Below are 20,142 nucleotides of genomic sequence, written 5' to 3' on the forward strand. Positions count from 1 at the left end.
CCTGGCCGCTGCCTTACCTCTGCGGCGTGTGCTCCGCGTGATCTCTGTGCCTACTGGGTGTTCAGTTTAAATTTACTGTTAATTCGTGGAGTGCTAATTGAGTCTGCTGCGTCTTGCAGTGTGCCTTAAAATTTTATATTTATCACCGACACGGCGTCGTGACATTAGTTGTTGCTGCATTGACTATTATCTGTGCTTTATTTTACTACTAAACGTTAGTGTTATTAATTTGGTGTTATTGCTGCGTTCGCTATTGTAGTATCATGGCGCCCGTATGTGCTAAATGTAAGAAGTCAGTTGCGACTGCGTCTGTCGAGTGCGATTGCAAGAGAGTGTTTCACCCAGGTTGCGTTAAGGCCTATTCTCTTGCAAAATATGCCGATGCATGTTGCAAATCATTAACTTCTTCATTGTGTTTACCTCCTACTCCTTCTGAGGATATTTTTGCACGGCCTATTGATTCCGATACTGCCAGCTCAGTAACTCCTGGGTGTGCTGGTGCTCTGTTGCAGTCGCAATCGCGAGAAGACATTAATGCCGATACTGCGACTAACAGACTTTTGCGTCAATTAATTGACCAATTAAAACAATCTGAAGCGAGATTTTCAGCTTTTGCTGAAGAACAGCGGCGCACCAATAGTGTACTCAATGACAAACTAAATTATCTAAATAGTTTAGCGTGTAGTGTTGAGCGAAATGGTCAGCGCATAGATGCGTTGGAACAGCAATGTGCTGCCCTCGAAAGTGCAGTCCGCGATTTTAAGGGCGATTGTAAGCTTTCTCTTCCTGCCTCGTGCAGTCCTACTGAAGATGCTCTTATCCTTTCCGGGGTTCCTGCTGCGATGTCTATCTCTCCTTCTGAGTGCGCTCGAAACATATTTACGGCCTTGGGAATTCCTGATCTGTCCTGTCATATTCTCAAGGTTAGATCTGTTACTCGCAGGAATCAATCCGGGGCTGTCCGAGATCCACCCGGGCCAATCTCATCCACTAAATCTCTTATTATCACTGTAGCCTCAAGTGCCGTCCGTGACTTAGTTATAGCTAAAAAGCGAGAACGAGGTACGCTTACTCAGAGGGAAATTTGCTGTAATGATTCTAGCAGGAGTGTGCATGTCAATGAGCTTCTACCAAGGGACACTTATGAGCTCCTTCAAAAGACTAAGCAAGTTGCCAAAGCTAATTCATATACATATGTCTGGGTAAAGAATGGTCGTATTCACGTCAGGCATTCTGATGGCAAACCCATCATCTATATTAACTCAGAGAGTGACCTTGGTGGGCTCATTTGACCTGCTAATCTTGCTTCGTCCTCGTCTCCCGTTGCGCGCGGTTATTCAACTCTCAACTCGTCTTTCCGTGTAGCTCAATTTAATGCCAATTCCTTGCGTGGACACATCGACTTCATCAGACTGCACTTTAATACCATCCCATATCATGTTATCTCAGTCTCTGAGACTTGGCTCCATGCCGGTGTCTCTGATGACCTTGTTGCGTTGGATGGCTATTTTTTAATTAGAAATGATCGTGTCGGAAACATTGGTGGAGGTGTTGCTTGTTACCTCCACAAATCATTACGAGCTACCATCGTTGCTGCGTCGTCGGGTGGCCAATTAAATGACCCTGAATACTTAATAATTGATATTCGCTTACCGCTTAATGAATCGATACTATTCGCGTCTATTTACAGAAGACCGAAGGGCAACCTTCTTCAAGATTTTGTTAGGTCGTTAACTAGCGTCTCTCACCTTTATAAAAACATAATTATTGGCGGTGACCTTAACTGTAATCTGTTATCTAACCAGTACGAAGCGACTTATTTGCGTCAACTTATGTTTAGTCTCTCACTGTATATCATTCCATCAGATGCCACTCATCACACTGCTACTTCTAACTCATGTCTCGATGTCCTGATAGTGGATGATAGTGATAAGGTTTTATCTTTTGCTAAATCATCCAGCCCTTTCATTGCTGGTCATGATCTTCTCTCTCTTTCGCTGTCACTCTTTTCTCCTATTAATACTGAACGTTCCTATACTCGACGATGTTTTAGAAACATTAATGTCACTGAGTTTTGTGAATTCCTTTCTATTAGTGTTAATAATGCCAATTGTACTCGTACTAATTTGTCTAGGGAAGCTTATGTGCAAGAATCTAGTACCTTACTTTCCTGTACTTTACGTGCTGCACTAGATGTGTTCGCGCCTACCCGTTCTTTTGTCTCCAGGGGGCCACCTTTACGATGGCTTACTGAAGAACTTAAGTCTCGTCTTCGCGTTCGCAACGTTCGCGTTATTTAAGCAGGCTAAACGTTCCAATAGCTTGCTTGGCTTTCTTAGGTACAGACTCTTTAGGAACCAGCTTAATCTTGATATCAAGCGTGCTAAGAGTGAGTTTTTTCTTGGTTCTTTAAATAACATTACCGAACCTGCCAAATTATGGCGAGAGCTAGCTCGCCTTGGTCTCGTTAAATCCACCTTGGTCTCTCCTCTTCACTTTTTTTCCTTGTCTCAATTAAATTCTTATTACACCTCTGTCTCCTCAGCCGTACCTTTGTGTTTTTCCGATTTTATATCAGCTATCTCCTGCATCACCTGTCCTCCTTGTCAGTCTGAGTTTGTATTCTCTCTGGTTACACCTAATTCTATCTATAAACTTATAACTGCTCACCCCCTTCACTCGTATGCTTCCGGCGCTGATGGTATCCCCCTTTTTATTTTACGTATTGCTTGGCCTTGTATATCTTCCTGGCTTACCGATCTCTTTAATAATTCACTAAAGCTCTCCTCATTTCCTTCTGAGTGGAAGAATGCTCTAATACGCCCTCTATCAAAAATTCGTAAACCTCTGTCTCCGTCTGACACGCGACCAATTGCTAATTTGCCTGAACTATCTAAAACTCTTGAAAGGATTGTCGCTGATCAGATAGTTGATTATCTAAACTCAAACAATATACTTGACCCCAGGCAGTCTGCGTATCGTTCTGGCTTTAACACTCAATCTGCTCTTCTTCGTATATGTAATGATGTCAGGGCAGGAATAGATGGTGGACTTATTACTATTATGGTATTATTCGATTTCAGTAAGGCGTTCGACACTGTCCCGCATCTTTATCTTCTTATCAAACTCAAAAAACTTGGCTTCTCCGATTCTGTGGTCACTTGGTTTTACTCTTACTTAACATGCCGTTCTCAAGCTGTAATTGATGATGAAGGAAATCGTTCTGAATGGCTTCACACTTCCCTTGGTGTTCCTCAAGGCTCGGTGCTTGGACCACTTTTATTCTTGCTTTTCATTAATGATATTAGCAATGTCCTGTCTTTCACCAGCCATATGCTCTTTGCCGACGATCTGCAAATTTATTTGTCCTGCCCTCCAGCAGACATTCTCCGTGGTCTTGAATTGATCTCAAGGGATGTGAATGCCATATTTGATTACACTATTGTCAATGGTCTTAGACTTAATCTTACTAAGTCTAAGGCCATTATCCTTGGCAGCCAAAAACATGTTAATTGCATCGACACCTCTCTTCTTCCTCCGATTATCGTTGACTGTACGCCTTTGCTTTTTGTGAGTGAAGTGAGAAATCTGGGCGTTATTTTCACGTCTAACCTGTCATGGCATAAACACATCATACAAGTTTCAAAGAACGTTCACCATGCTCTGTATAAATTAAAATTTAACCGAAACTCTCTCTCTACCGAACTTAGAATTAAACTGGTCAATACTTTGATCCAGCCACATATTGATTACTGTTGCCTTGTCTATCATGGATTGAGTAAAGAACTTAATACTAAGCTGCAACGACTAGTCAACTGCTGTATAAGATTCATTTTTAATCTTAAGCGAGATGAACATATTACGCCGTTTAGACATCGTCTTGAATGGCTTTCGGTTGAAAACAGGAGACTATACTTTCTAGGCTGTCTAACTTATCGGATTCTCCACTTGCACGCTCCGTCTTACTTATGTGAACTATTTACCCCTCCTGATCCTTCAGTTAGAAAATCAGATCGCACAACTTCTTTGTCTCATGTTTTTCATATTCCTCTTCATAGAACTACCACTTACAGAAATTCCTTTCATCTCTCCGCGGTTTATTTTTGGCACTCTCTCCCTGCTAACATTGTATCTGCTCCTTCGCTTGACTCTTTCAAGACCCTTCTTCGCTCATTTCTGCGGGCATCTGAGTTAGCATGATTTTTCAATCTTGTATTGTCTGTCTTGCTTTCTGTCATTCTCATCGTCTCCCTTAATTCTCAGCTTTAGCACTTTACTTGTATAGTTAATATTAAGATTTAGATTAGTCATATAGTTATACTTATATCAATGCGATTTTTCATTATGTTAGCTATTTTTGCGTATATTTTGTTTCAAAAGTGTATTCTATTTTGTGTTATCATACTTTGCCCTATAGCCTATGCTCGGGCATAATAAATATATCTATCTATCTATCTCTCTCTCTCTCTCTCTCTCTCTCTCTCTCTCTCTCTCTCTCTCTCTCTCTCTCTCTCTCTCTCTCTCTCTCTCTCTCCCTTTTACACAAACACGGCATACACACACGTCGCGTGTAGCAATCAGCTAGTTGCAGCGTCCGACGGCCGGCGATACGGAACAACTTTTGGTTGTTACAGTGATTTTAAGAAACGCGTATTCCTAACATAATTCCAAGACAATCTTTTAATTCTTTACCAAAATTTCATTTAAAGCATAATTTTATGTTATAATATAAAATAGTTAGCAACTTACGCGGTGGTAATCACCCGTCAGCTGACGCGGATAGTCAGCCGCGCCCGCGTTACGCTCGTGGCGCGCCGCCCCTGCCTGCCTTCTGTACTCGACGCGTAATTTGTTAACTATTTTGGCTTATAACTCAAAAACTACGCTTCAAATAAAATTTTGGTAAAGGAAAAATTATCGTAGAATTTCGTCAGGAATGCGTCATTTTACGGACCGAATGTTGTTCTGAATGACCCTGTATAAGAATAAATTGTTATAAACACTACCGCTGTTAAATTTCCACGATCAATGTAAGGTGGTATACGCCATGATAGAACTAGATACGCTTTATCTCTAAGTATATATTCATTATGAGGGAAATATCGTTCTTTACTACGTTGTACTGCTATCCACAAATCAGATTATACAAATATTCTTTTATCATGAACAGATCCAGCAAATCCTACAAAGCATATTCTAAACACAAGACTTGTATCACAAACAGCTTGCAACGTAATAGCATATTCCTTTTTTCTAGTTATATAGTAAGATGGATTATCCTGAAATATATAAAATATGTTAATTTATACGACAAATATTTACAACAATTTTATCTAAATAAACCACTCTAACCTTTGGCGCTTTAATAGGAATGTATATACAATCAATTGCTCCTATGACATCCGGTAAAAGACAAATTTGTAAAAAATTATGTTTAATAATATTCGTTTCATCTTGTGTTGGCCATGTTATTAAAGATTCTGCTAAATTATTGATTGCATTTACAATTTTTTTAAAACAATCATAAAGAGATGATTTCCCAAAATCAAATTTTTCTCCTATAAATCTGAAAAAAATTTACAAAATATATTAGGTGTACAACTTTGTTCCGCCGTTTTCCAATAGATGTGTGACGATACGTCACTGAGTCCCGGGGCCGATCATCCACTACACGGGACTCGGCGTCTACGGACGTCCCTCCCGAAAGTTTAGTATCCCCGTCGAAAACCGATCCCACCACGCTGCTGGGAGCGCGTGGGAATCGCCCCGACGGGTATAAAAGCCGAGCTCGATCCGGATCGAGCACCAGTCCCGTCCTGTCGACTGAGTAGGTCTCCGGACCATTCCGACGCCCGGTTCTCGCCGGCATTCGACTATTCTTGTATCCGCCGACGGAGCAGGCCACCTGGCCGTTCTGCCGCCCGGTTCTTGCCGGCATTCGGCTATCCTTGTTGCGCCGACGGAGCAGGCCACCTGGCCGTTCTGCCGCCCGGTTCTTGCCGGCATTTGGCTATCCTTGTATCCGCCGACGGAGCAGGCCACCTGGCCGTTCTGCCGCCCGGTTCTTGCCGGCATTCGGCTATCCTTGTATCCGCCGACGGAGCAGGCCACCTGGCCGCCCTGCCCGCCGGTTATCGCCGGCGACTACGGGTCGCGACCGCGTTCTAAGGTGCTGCGCACTAGCGCGCTCCCGTCCGACTGACGTCACTAGGCTAAGCTGTACATTGCTGTATATACCCGCATAGACTAAGTAGTACATAAGGTAGCATAAGAAAGATGTAAGTTAGGCTAAGGCTTCGAATAAAGACTTATTACTTTAACATCGGTGTGCGCAAGTTGGTTTCCCCCCTTCTCTCGAATCCTGGTACCCGGCAAGCCTGTCCGAGGCGTTCGGGAAAGGCGAACCGTCACAGATGGCTGTAGCGATAAGTGGTGGTCGAAATAAATAGATCGTAGACATCATACAATAAGCTTAGGCATTTGTAAACATAACGCCATCGAAATATTAATCGATTTGTATCTGCATCATAAAGTTATTCTCGATTAAAAATGTCAGCTTACGAGCTAAATTCTCGTCATTTGCGGGAGGTTTTAATTTTTTGCTTCAATATGAAGAAGTCTGCGGCTAAGGCTCATCGAATGCTTTCAAATACGTATGGTGAGGCCGCTGTTAGTGAAAGAACGTGCCGAGAGTGGTTTCAACGCTTCAAGAACGGTAATTTTGACGTCGAAGACCGGCCACGGTCCCTTAGTGGGACCAGCTCGGCGTAGTGTATTATGAGCTACTAAAACCGACTGAAACAATCACAGGCGATCGGTATCGAAAGCAATTGATGCGTTTGAGCCGAGCACTGAAAGACGAACGGTCGCAATGCAACGATAAACACGATAAAGTGATTTTGCAGCATGACAATGCTCGACCCCATGTCGCAAAGTCCGTCAAAACATAACGGGAAAACTCCAACTTAGAAACGTTGAAATGGGAAGTTTTACCCCACCCGTCGTATTCTCCGGACATTGCTCCCTCTGACTATCACTTGTTTCGCTCAATGACACACAGCCTGGCTGACCAGTACTTCCGTTCTTATGAAGAAGTGAAAAATTGGATCGATTCGTGGATCGTTTCAAAAGATGATCTATTTTTTCGACGCGGGATTTATATGCTGCCAGAAAGATAGGAGAAAGTAGTGACTAGCGATGGACAATATTTTGATCGTAAATTTATAACCAGTTTTTCACAATAAAGCCTCGAATTTCGAAAAAAAATGGCGGAAGCAAAGTTGTACATCCAATATAATACTAAAATATTATGCTATGTTTGTAAGAAAAACTTCAAATATTAAGAGAAAGACTTCAAATAAGAAAGACATTTACTGATTTTCCATGTAAAACACATTCCATGTAAAACACATGATTTGAAAACAAATTCAATATTTAGATATTGCGAATCCAATTGTTTTGAAACTTTACCAAATTTAAGTAGTTTTAAGAAGCATATAATGCGTAAACATATTAATGATAAAGATACTGATAATAAATTTAAAAATCAAAATTGTAACTTTAATGATATACAAAACATATTTGATGCAAATGCTGATTATTCTACTGCATTTTTAGTTTTTAATTTTTCTTCTTGTACATCAGATGATAATAATGAAACAAAAACATTAGAAAGTATTGAAATAGAAAATAATACAATTCCTGAATTTTAAATAGAAGAGTCGCTTAAAAAAATGACTGATTCTGTTGCGGAATTTGTACTTACACTCCTCATTAATAATAACTTTTCTAGAAAAGATGTTTTTAAAATACAGGAATACGCAAACTAATACTTAATTGATTCATTATTGGATACTATAAAATCATTTGTCAATAATAAACTTCAACTAAACAATTCTGAACATAACGAATTTTATACTGTAATATCAAATTGTAGAAATCCGTTAAAATTTTTAAATACTAATTATTGATTTGTATAAGTGGTTAGAAAGTGAGAATTATATTGAAAATGTACAAAAATTTACAATTCATAATGCAATTAGTGCAATTCATCTGAATTGTAATTTTACATATGATGAAAAAAAGTAAAGGGTGTTGTTATGCCTTTGAGATTTTAATTTAAAAAAATATTTTAAAAAAGAGGACTCTTAAACCGTACATTAGATAATATTAACTACTTACAAAATTGTTCAATATTCACAAATTTTGTGCAAGGAAAATCATGGAAACGAAAAATTAAGCTATATTCTAACAAAATTGTAATACCCTATTTCTTATGTTTAGATGATCTTGAAATTAATAATCCTCTTGGATCTCACTCCAAAGTATTGTTGCGTTCGCCCGGCGAGACTGCCACGCATTCACACGCGCACTCTTCCGCACAGAATAAGAACGACACTCTTTCTGGAGAAACTCTTTAATACAGCAAGAGAATACAGGTGATCGTTCACAGACAGAGAAACAGAGCACGTCCGTACGAAAAGACAGCTCCAGATCAAATCTGACGAGCGCGTCCGCGTAAACAACGCGGTTGCTAAAGAGCACGTCGTACAGCTGAGAGTCGAAATGCACCGAGCGTCCAGCGCGATCGTAACAGTATATTCAATTTGTAATGTTTATTATTTTTTTCCGTGCTTTCCGATAGAAGATTCTAAATTAGAAGATATATTCTTTAATGCAATTATAAAATCAACTGATATAAAAAATTATGGAAATGAACAAAGTTTTCAATTTTTTATAAACAAATTAAAATATTTAGAAATAAATTGTATAGATATTAAAATTGATAAACACTCAACTTTACGCGTTTATTTCATCTTGGGATTAGTGCTTGGAGATAATTTAGGATTAAATTCATTTCTATATTTTAATACATCATTTTCGAGTAACTCATTCTGTCGACTTTGCAAAGCAGAAAAAGTGGATTGTCAAAAGCTAACCATTGAAAATAAGGAATTAATGCAAACAATTACAAATTATAATGATGACTTAAAGATAAATAATTCAATAAGCACTGGAAATAAGCACTTAAAAATAATTTTTTATTAAATAATATTCCATCATTTCATGTTGTTGAAAACTATTATATGGATGTTATGCACGATATTTTTTAGGAATTTGCCACTACAATTTATGTTATGCAATTACTTATTTTATATTTGAAATAAAATATTTTGACCTAAAAATTTTAAATTTACGAAAACAAAATTTTTAATATGGTCCTGGTAGAAATTCAAAATATTTCAGGCAAAATTACAGCATCACATTCAGAAAAAAAACATTAAAAAATGTCAGCTGCAGAGATGATGACATTTATTATGCATTTTTCTCTTATGGTTGGAGATTTAGTTCCATCTGATGATGAAATCTGGAATTTTCTAATTAATTTTATTAAAATTATTGATATAATATTTTGCTTTCAAATTGACGAAGTAAACATTCTTTTATTAGAAAACAAAATTAAACAACTTCATAATAGTGATTACATTAAATTATTTAACGATACGCTAAAGCCAAAATTTCATAATTTAACTCATTATCTAACAATTATTCATTTATCTTGACCTTTAAGGAAATTCTGGTGTTTTAAATATGAAGCAAAACATTGACTATTTAAAATATACTCTCATTGCATCACTTTTCGAAAAAATATTTGTCTTACTTTAACCCATTAACGCTCAAACAACACAAATTTTTTTCTTTAACTTTAGGCCAATAGATTTTAATGAAATCTTGATTAATTCATTTTGGACTTAACATTTTAAACAATCACTGAGAATAAATACAAAAAATTAAAAAATAGACAAAGAATAAAAAAAGAAGATGGTGGTCGTCTACCTCCTCGCGATAAGAATCGGACAACATCAGGGCAGCGATCATGAAACATTTTCATTTTTCACTTTACACGTAACGAATTTCATGTGAAAATGGTTACGTGAAAAGTGAAAAAATAATATTTTATTTTGCATGGTACAAATTTCATAATGTATTAATTTACACGTAATTTAATTTAAAAAAACGTACTGTCTGCCGTTGGTTTAACTGTCTATTACATAAATATTGTTTTTCTATAGCAAATTCGCCAAATGTGAAATTTTTCACTTAAACTTTTATTAGCTAGTTTTATAACCTGTTTTCATGAGTAACGATGAAGATACACTTTAAATCTTTCACCATCGTATAACTTGGTGAAAAGTGGAAAAATATACGCATGCGTATTATACAACAGATAGCACAAAATTCATTCATTACATAAGGTAAATTGTTATTATACAATAGTGTAAATATTTTTAGTACAAAATATACGATTTTCACATCAACTTTATAGAAATAATTTATTGCTATAATTGATAAAACAATGTAAGTTAAGATTAATTAATCTTACTTAACCTACCCAGATAGCCAGTATGATATAATAAAGATATTAGCATCTTGCTACGCATTTGTGTCGTTCCATGTGCTGTTGTTTGCTAGCATTTGATGTCGGAAATAAAATTCTTTGCACGTTTCAAACATTATGCTAGCATTATTTAAGATCAGTGTCGAATGCTAGCAAATAACAGCACAAGGAATGACGTAAATGCGTAGCAAGATGCTATAAACATCTTTATTAGCAACATGAGAACAGTTTGTGCTCATACATACATTTGTGGCTATCTGGGCTAACTTGGTTAATTACATGCAAACATTAATTTGTCCGAAATGTTGATTTAATTGATTAATACTACAAATGTTTTACGTTAATTAAATCCAATAAACTTGTTTATATATTGTTCCGTTGGAACAGACAAATACAATTGGCGGCGTTTGTAAAACTTGTCCAATTTTCATCACGCGACACGCCGGAAGGCGGAATTCGTGGACAAGACCGGCTTTGCGTAATTTCCCAATTTTTACCGAGCACTGCGGTAACATGAAGCCGGGAGGAGGGACGCGAGGAGAAGCCGACAAGTGCCGACCGATCTGAACTCACTTGCTTCCGGAGAACCGATCAGTAAAGACCTGTGAAACCCAATGAAGTGCCACTACGCTACTACGAAATTCAACAGTGAAATCGAGTCGCCTTGATTCGCACTATAAGTGCTCACACGAAATCGTAACCTCAACAACGCAGGTCGACCAAGACTCGAGCCGCCCTCGAGTACCTCGCACGCGCGACCGTGTCTGTAGCCGGTCCGCGGAGCCCAGTCTCCATTTTGCATCGCCCACGTGGCGATTTTAATTCACTATTCGAACTCGGAAACGACGCTCACGCCTTACATTCATTGTTTTACGTTAAGTTTACGTTAATTTTGTTATTTCTCGATTGAAGTAACTCATCAATAAATTTCTGAAGGGGGTTTTTGCCGAGCCTGCTCTTGCAGACTCGGATTTTCCTCCTTGGGTTCGCCCTAAAAACAGTTTGATTATTAATTTTGAATTTCCTATACCATCCTTCCAGTAAACTATCCCGTCTATCGAGAGATCGAAAGACGGGAAGCGACCAAACGCGGGTCGCCGCTCATACATTTTCTGGTGCCTCCTGTGAAGTGTGAGCTCGCGAACAAAGGATATAGTGTAGTCGAGAGGCGTGAGACGGTCGTACACGTGGATAGTGCGCACTCAAACGCAGCGCACAGCGACTTGCAACCATTGCAGATCATCAACTCGACGCCTCAGCATCAACGCCATTGCCATCGCTCCTACGCCAGGACACCTCCCGCCCAGTGGTCCTCCACGCCTGCAATTGCTACCAGATAAGTAAATTTCTTTAAAATTTAATCCTTTGCTTATCACCATTCTAAAAAAAAATCAAATCCGCTACCGTTTTATCGCTTTCACAATCGCTCGTTCCGAACCACGTGGTGGTTGCATCACTTCCGCCAACGCGTCGCGTGTAGCCTGTTTGTGCATGCGGCAGAACGCGCGCTCAGATATCTACGCGGTCATATTGAACACGCCGGTTAGCAATCGAAAACAATAGCCGACGCCGGTTCTAGCCAACAGAGTCCGAACCCTTTTTTCTTCGCTTTTTCTCTCTCTATCAAAAGGATTCGTTTTTTGTGTTGTTCTTTTCATTTCGAAATATACGGCGTCTGAGCCGATACCTGATACGATATGGATACGCGGTTACAAGGAAAAGAATTGTATTTGTCGCTAGAAAGTTCAAGTTGTTTGAAAATCACTTGACGAGTTTAGACAACGCGCTCAATGACGGAAAATATAATAGAATTAATGCGAACTTGAGTTTAGATAGAGTGACTACCCTTTTTCACGATTATGAAAGCTTGCACGAAGAGTTAACCGAATTAGATAACGAGAACGAACTTGTCGATAAAATCGAGTGGGTACAAGACACGTATTATGATGTCGCCTCTCGGCATGTCGAATACGGACGAGTCGATTCAGCCGACGATGGGGCAGGCCACTTTTCTCGAAAAACAAAAGTTGTTGAAATTACCCGTTGCCAGACTTCCAAAGTTCGATGGAAGCCACGATAAGTGGCTCTCATTCAAGAATACGTTCTTGACGATGATAGAGGCACGCACTGACATTGACGGTCTAGTAAAATTCCTTTATTTGAAAGACGCGTTAGAGGGAGATGCATCGAAAAAGGTATCAATTTATAGCGCGAGCGCAGTCAATTATAAAAAGGCGTGGGAATTACTTGTTGATTCATACGAGAAAAAACGCGTATTGGTATCAAATCACATCAACGCTATTCTCGACATCCAACTGTTGTCCAAGACAACTTCGACGGGGCTTTCCAAATTGATCGAGGACACACGACAGAATTTAAACATGCTAGAAACGTTGCAGGTACGCATAGATGAACGAATGGTCGTTAGAGTTTTAGAAAGATCGCTACCGATCGCGATTCGAAATAAATGGGAGGAAACGTTAGCCTTCGACGAATTACCGAATTTAGCACAGTTTTACAAATTCGTGAGCGAGGCTGCTTTTCGACTCTGCACATTAGAGCAGGACAACGCGCGTAGGGGAGAGTCGAGCGGCAAACGCCGCGTGGACTCGCAGCCGTCGGTAACAAAAACGCGGCGCGTCGGGTCGGCTACACGCGCGCTCGTTCTTGATGCATCGAGCGCATGCGTAAAATGTCAGGAAGATCATTTCCTTTATAAGTGCCCCGCGTTCGAAAAATTGAGTACGCAACAGCGCTGGGACTTCGTGCGGAAAAATAAGCTTTGTCGGAACTGCCTTCGCGCGCACGAAGGCACGTACAATCGCACGCACTGCAGACTTTGTCCGAAATTCCATCACTCGCTTTTACACTCGGGAAGGGGAAGCCCAAGCGCGACACGGGAAACCAAACTCGCAACCGTCGTAGCTTCTAAACCAATTCAGGTAAACGCGACAGCGGAGGGCGCCACGCAAACATGACTTGAGCGCTTTTTGCTAGATTCCGTGACATCATGCTCGAAGTCTCCACTTATGATGAGCGCGGTGGTAAGGGTACGAAACGCGAAGGGTTAATTGATAGCGGCTCGTACGCTGCTGAATATTTGCTCAACTGCGAACTTTATAACAGAAAAACTGGCGCGTCTATTACAGCTACCCATGCAAGCATGTACAGTCCCGGTAGGCGCGATTAACGAAATGAGCACTGTAGCTAAAAATCGAATCGAAGTTAATTTTTAGTCGTTGCAAGATAATTACCATCGGAATCTTACTTTCTTAATTATACCGGAAATAGCGGATTCAATATCAGAACAGATGTTCCCTCGCGAATTGGTTCGAATTCCGGCGAACATCCAGCTCGCTGACCCGCAGTTTCACATGCCTCGGCCCGTCGATCTTCTAATCGGCGCCGGATCCACTCTGTCGATGCTGAGCATAGGGCAGATTAATCTGTTTCGCGGCAACACTGACTTAGTTTTGCAGAAAACGCAATTGGGCTGGATGAACGCTGGCGGAATACACAGTCGCAATAAAAATTCGCAGACTTGTTGTACGTTAGCAGAATTGTCCGCGCAGATAGAAAGGTTCTGGAAAATTGAGGATTTGTTGGACAGTACGTCAAATAAATTTTTAGATGACGAGAAATGCGAGGCACATTACGCAAGACGTACAAGACGCAAACGGGCGTTACATCGTAAGATTACCATTTCGCGCAAACGATGTGAATTTGGGTTTCTCGCGTTCACAGGTTCTTCGACGTTTTTACTCTTTTGAGAAGTGACTCAGGGCAGATCCTTATATTAACACGGAATACCACAAGGTTCTAAACGAATACATATCGCTTGGTCACACGAATACATGTCGTTAGTCGAAGGTGAACCAAAGGACGGTTATTTCTTGCCGCATGATGTGTAATTAAGGCATCGAGTAGCACTACGAAAGTTCGCACCGTGTTCGACGCCTCCGCAAAAACAGATCGTGGTCTTTCACTCAATGTCGCGCTGTTGGTCGGACCAACTATACAAAATAAACTTTTCGATCATTTGTTACGCTTCCGTCTACATACGTACGTAGTGACAGCGGATATTGAAAAAATGTATTGTCAAATTCTTGTACATTCGGACGATAGAAAATTTCAGCGAGTATTTTGGCGGTCGAGAAACGGTAGAATTCAAACCTACCAACTTAATACGGTGACATTCGGCGTAGCATCCGCTCCTTTTCTTGCGATCCGCACCATTCAACAACTCGCCGACGACGAAGAATCGAAATTTCCTCGAGCACGCAGTATCTTAAAAAACGATTCATACGTAGACGACTTACTGACAGGCGCGGATTCATTAGAGGAGATTTGCAATGAAATTATCGAATTATTGCAACGCGGAGGATTTAACATCTGGCGATGGGCCTCCAATCACAATCACGCGCTTGACAACATGAACGAGAAAATTTTAAATTTAGATTGCGCCATCGAACAAAACGCCGTGTTAAAAACATTGGGCATCGTGTGGGATTCGAATCAAGACAAACTAGTCTTTACCGTGAAACCACTCGATTTAACCGCAAAAGTGACGAAATGTAAGATCCTATAAGAAGTCACGAAAATACACGACCCCCTCGGTTTGCTCGATCCCGTGGTGCTATACGCAAGGGTCATCATGCAGGGGTGTTGGTTGAGCAAGGTCGAGTAGGATGAATCGGTGCCGCAGGAGTTACACTCCGCTTGGACATCATTGGCTAGTCAACTAGGAAACATTCGAGACGTGGCCGTCGAACGGCGATTGTTCGTTGATAACCCGACCCGAATCGAACTCCATGGTTTTTGCGATGCGAGTCAGAAAGGTTACGGGACCTGTTTGTATACCCGTTCTTCTAATCTTCAGAAAACCAAGATTCGATTGGCCTGCGCTAAGTCGCGGGTCGCACCCACAAAGGGATCGACTATTCCTCGCCTCAAGCTCTGCGGAGCGTTAACTCTCGTTCAATTGTTCAAGGAGACAAGTTCGATCTCAAATTCGACAGAATTATTTTTGGGTCAGATTCCTCCATTACATTACACTGGATCAAGAAAGATCCGCGGGATTTGAAAATATTCGAAGCAAATCGCGAAACTGAAATTCAGGCGATCGGAGACGTAGCTAATTGGAGATCAAAGGACAATCCGGCAGACGCACTCTCGAGAGGGCAACTTCCGAATGATTTCTTACTCAACAAGACGTGGTTTGAGGGGCTTTCGTAGCTTTCATTACCCGAACCGCCAGCTAGTTTCTTGTAATGAATCTTGAAATTCGCGTTCCCGAATTGGCTTGGTTAAAACGAACTACATGTTTAACTTCAAACGTCGATTCGCGCAGCATGTTCGATCGTTGTTCATCATCGTACAATACATTGATCAACGGAGTTGCACGTGGCCTACGATGACTTCCGGGTAAACGTAAAAATCCGGAAGGTTCAGAGAAATTCCTTAGCGTAGAAAAAAAAAACGAAGCCGAACTACGAATCTTACGAGCGATTCAGCGGAAAAACTTCTCAGTCGAGATCAAACGACTCACGATATCGCGTGAAACGACACCGGGCGAGATAACGATACCCTATCGAAAAAGCACGCGATTTGACGAATAGAACCCTTTTATCGATGACCAGGGACTGCTTCGCGTCGGTGGGCGGTTGCGAAAATCAAATTCATCTTTCGATACACGACATCCGATTCTTCTTCCTTCAAATAAACGAGTCACCGACCTTATCATTAAAGATACTTATCGGACGCATCACGCCGGTATTCAATCCACGCTCTATGCAATGCGAGCTCGTTTTTGGATTCTTAACGGTAAAGATCAGGTTCGACGAATAGTACGCAAATGCATCGATTGCATTCGACAGCGTTCCAAGCCGTTACATGCGCAGATGGCAGATTTGCCGGAGTCGCGAGTAAACGAAACTCCAGCTTTTTCACACACCGGTAGACTATTTCGGGCCGTTGTTCATTAAAGAGAAAAAACATAGAAACCGTGTACGCGTGAAGGCATACGGATGTCTTTTTATATGTATGGCTACTAAGGCTGTACACATAGAAATCGCGAGCGATCTGACGACCGACGATTTCTTAGGAGCCTTTCGTGGTTTTATTAGTCATCGAAGCATCCCAGAGCATGTATATTCCGACAACGGCACAAATTTCGTGGGCGCAAACAAACAGCTTCGTGAGCTTTACGCGCTCTTAGAATCGGAATCGTTTAAAACTGACGTGCATGCATTCGCGGTCACTAGGAAAATCGTTTGGCATTTTAATCCGCCACTGTCGCCCCATTTTGGGGGGCTATGGGAGGCGGCTGTTAAGTCGTTCAAACATCATTTCAAACGCGTGGTAAAAGAACAGCTACTTACGTTCGAAGAACTGAACACATTAGCAATCGAAATCGAAGCGATTTTGAATTCGCGCCCGCTCTGCTCACTTTCGTCCGATCCCAATGACCCAATCGCTTTGACTCCCGCTCACTTATTGGCTGGACGTCCATTCACAATGCTACCGGATCATGATCTCTCTTTGATTCCAGACAATCGACTTTCAACTTGGAGATTTATCACAAAGGCCAGACAAGATTTCTGGGGACGGTATTTAGAGTACCTCAACAAACTGCAAACTCGCCAAAAATGGCGTGAAACAAATGGTACGCTCAAGGAGAACGCAGTGGTCATCATTACCCATACAGCACAAAAGCTTGCAGCAACATTGCTGCAACGTTGCAACATTGCATATTGCGATGTAATGTTTTAGAGATATTGCAAAGACATTATTTTACTTCAGCAATGATGCAGCAACATTTTAAAATATTATTAAAATAGTGAAAATAGATAAAATTAATATTCAATACAGTTTGAATAAATATATTACAGTAACTTTTCAAAAATAATGTAAAAGTGATCGTTCTATATTATTTAAAATTTTTCATCTATGGAGATACATGCATTCTGGAGTAGTTTTAATTTGTGTGTAAAACTATTATTATGTAGATTTGTGTATAACAGAGTACAAGGTTATTCAAAATTATTTTAAATAACTGTATTTTTTAATTTAACAAATACAGAGTGATTATAGTGACATCAACCAAACGATCAATTCTAACTATATTTTGAATTTAACAACAGAGTGATTACGTCAACCAAAAGATAAATTTTGTAAGTTTTGTCTCTCTCATCTTATAATGTACTTATATAAGATAAAAGACAAAACTTGCAAAGTTTATCTTTTGGTTGAAGTTTCACTAATCACTCTGTATTTGTTAAATTCAAAATAGTTATTTAAAATTAGATGAATTATTTTGAATAATCTTTTTCTGAATAATATTGCATACATATTTTACTGCAATATTACTAAAATATTACGTAACAATATTTCTAAAAGCGGACATTTTACCATTGCTGCAATCTTGCAGCAACCTTGCAGCAACATTTCACAACGTTTATGCAATATTGCAATCTTGCGTTGAAATGTTGCCACAATGTTGCTGCAATCTTTCTGTGCTGTATGGGTATTGACAAGAATTTACCCTGCACTCGATGGCCGCTGGGTGTGATCCTCGAGGTGCATCCTGGGAGCGACGGCATCGCCCAAGTGGCAACGGTGAAAACTGCCAACGGCATCTATAAGCGCAACATCACGCAGCTGTGTCCGCTACCCAAAAGTTGAATGCGATCTTTCTAGATTTAAAATACACTTTGTAACCCCATTGTAACACACATTACTATTAGCGATCGCGTTTGTACACACATCAATTAATTGTTTGCGTAACTCGCGGAGGAGTATGTTCCGTTGGAACACAGACAAATACAATTAGCGGCGTTTGTAAAACTTGTCCAATTTTTATCGCGCGACATGCCGGAAGGCGGAATTCGTGGACAAGACCGGCTTTGCGTGATTTCCCGATTTTTACCGAGCGCTGCGGTAACGGGAGCGGTGTACTTGCACACGGTTCAAATGGACACGGTGCATTTGGACACGGTGCTTTAGACACGATATCTTGCGCACGATGCATTTGGACACGGTGCATTTGCACACTGTGCATTTAGACACAAAAGACATTTTATTAAAAATGTACACCAATTATATGCACACGTAAAATTTGGCCACCGTAAAATTTGCACACGAAAAAAAGGCCATCGTTCAATTGGACATGTAAAAGTTGCACACCATTCATTTGCACACCGCTCATTTTCCCACAGTTTATTTGCTCACCGTTCGTTTGGACACGAAAAGAAACCCACCAATCATTTGGACACGAAAAGATGCGCACCGCTTATGTGCGCACCGCTCACTTGCGCACCATTCACTTGCACACGGTTCACTTATCCACCACTTATTTGCACACAAAAAGATGCGCACCGCTCGTTTGCACACGGAAAGATGCGCACCGCTCGTTTGCACACGGAAAGATGCACACCGCTCGTTTGCCCACCGTTTCCTTGCACACGGAAGTATAGACATTACATTTGAAGACTATAGGTTAGATTATTTGTCAAAATAAGATCTGATGTGATATAACATTATATTTGACTGACATTCTGCTCATATTTTGAGTATAACTAAACATTGATATTCTATATTTAAATAAATAAATTTGTTTTCATTTCAGTATTTCATTTTATTAAAACCATTTATAGTAATACGTTTAGCAATATTATGAAAGAAAAAGTGTCGAAATGTACGTTTAGCACGATATACATTCGCAAATAAAATCTCTGTATCTCAAATACGTGATACACATTGACTAACATTTACTCCATTGACTTAGAGCAATTCTAAGAGCGGCAAATTTTATATTCGTGGATCTTTGAAAAGACTGCAATCGGTTAGTTTAACAAGAATAAACGAAAAGTGCGACATTATCAATTTAGCAGAAGGTTTAAAGCGATGGGGCAAAGTAAATAACATTACTCTAATAAGGTATATTTACATTTAAGTAACATATTTAATTGATATTCCCTATCTGTATTTAAAGAATGACGAGCATTAAGTGTTTATAATGTGGTACGATGTTACCAATGTTTTATAGAAACCAAATTTATATCTTGTAAAAAACATAAACTTAAACTTGAAATCACAGCGCTTAATATTACCCACCAAACACCAAGTTACATGTAACGTGCTTGTTAGTTGTAATTTCCCACTCAATAATATAATTGCAATATAACACACGTGTTATATTACAATTACATTGTTGAGTGGGAAATTACAACTAACAGGTACGTTACATGTAATTTGGTGTTTGGTGGGTATGCTTAACAATAGTAAACAAAAGGTATGAAATTTTCTCTGTCACGGTATACATCCACATAAATGAAATCTCTACATCAAATAAATAAAATATGTTTAACTCGGAGTAATCCTAGGAGCTGTAAATTTTATGTTTCTGCATCAAACAAGAACAAACAGAACAAATACGCATTATTCTAATAATAACAGCAAAATAACGGCAGTACATTTATATTGGATCGTTATCGATGGTATCATCTATCCATCGACATATAGAATGGACTGAGCATTGCGATAGGTTAGCGCGCACCTGCTTTAGAGTGAGAGATACTACATCTGAGGCCTATGTTTGTCTCTCTTGCAAGCTTCTGATTTGTTATTTTGTCCTCCTCCGTGAATGGAGGGGGACGAAATAACAAATCAGAAGCTTGCAAGAGAGACAAAATAGGCCTCAGATGTAGTACCTCTCACTCTAAAGCAGGCGCGCACTTGCCCAT

The 20,142-nt window shown here is 39.9% G+C and overlaps 1 protein-coding gene across 1 annotated transcript; it reads left to right on the forward strand.

Annotated features, from left to right (window-relative positions):
- The first annotated feature begins 260 nt into the window (after window positions 1–260).
- On the forward strand, window positions 261–4,450 carry LOC118648347. Its single transcript, XM_036294680.1, has one exon. The coding sequence runs from the start codon at window positions 264–266 to the stop codon at window positions 1,290–1,292; it is 1,029 nt and encodes a 342-aa protein (XP_036150573.1). The 5' UTR covers window positions 261–263; the 3' UTR covers window positions 1,293–4,450.
- The last annotated feature ends 15,692 nt before the right edge of the window (window positions 4,451–20,142 follow it).

The sequence above is a fragment of the Monomorium pharaonis genome, unplaced genomic scaffold (assembly GCF_013373865.1).
Source record: "Monomorium pharaonis isolate MP-MQ-018 unplaced genomic scaffold, ASM1337386v2 scaffold_389, whole genome shotgun sequence".
NCBI lineage: Eukaryota > Metazoa > Arthropoda > Insecta > Hymenoptera > Formicidae > Monomorium > Monomorium pharaonis.

Bases quoted from the DNA above. Each gene is read 5' to 3' on its own strand.
- LOC118648347 (XM_036294680.1), top strand. From the start codon at position 264: ATGGCGCCCGTATGTGCTAAATGTAAGAAGTCAGTTGCGACTGCGTCT.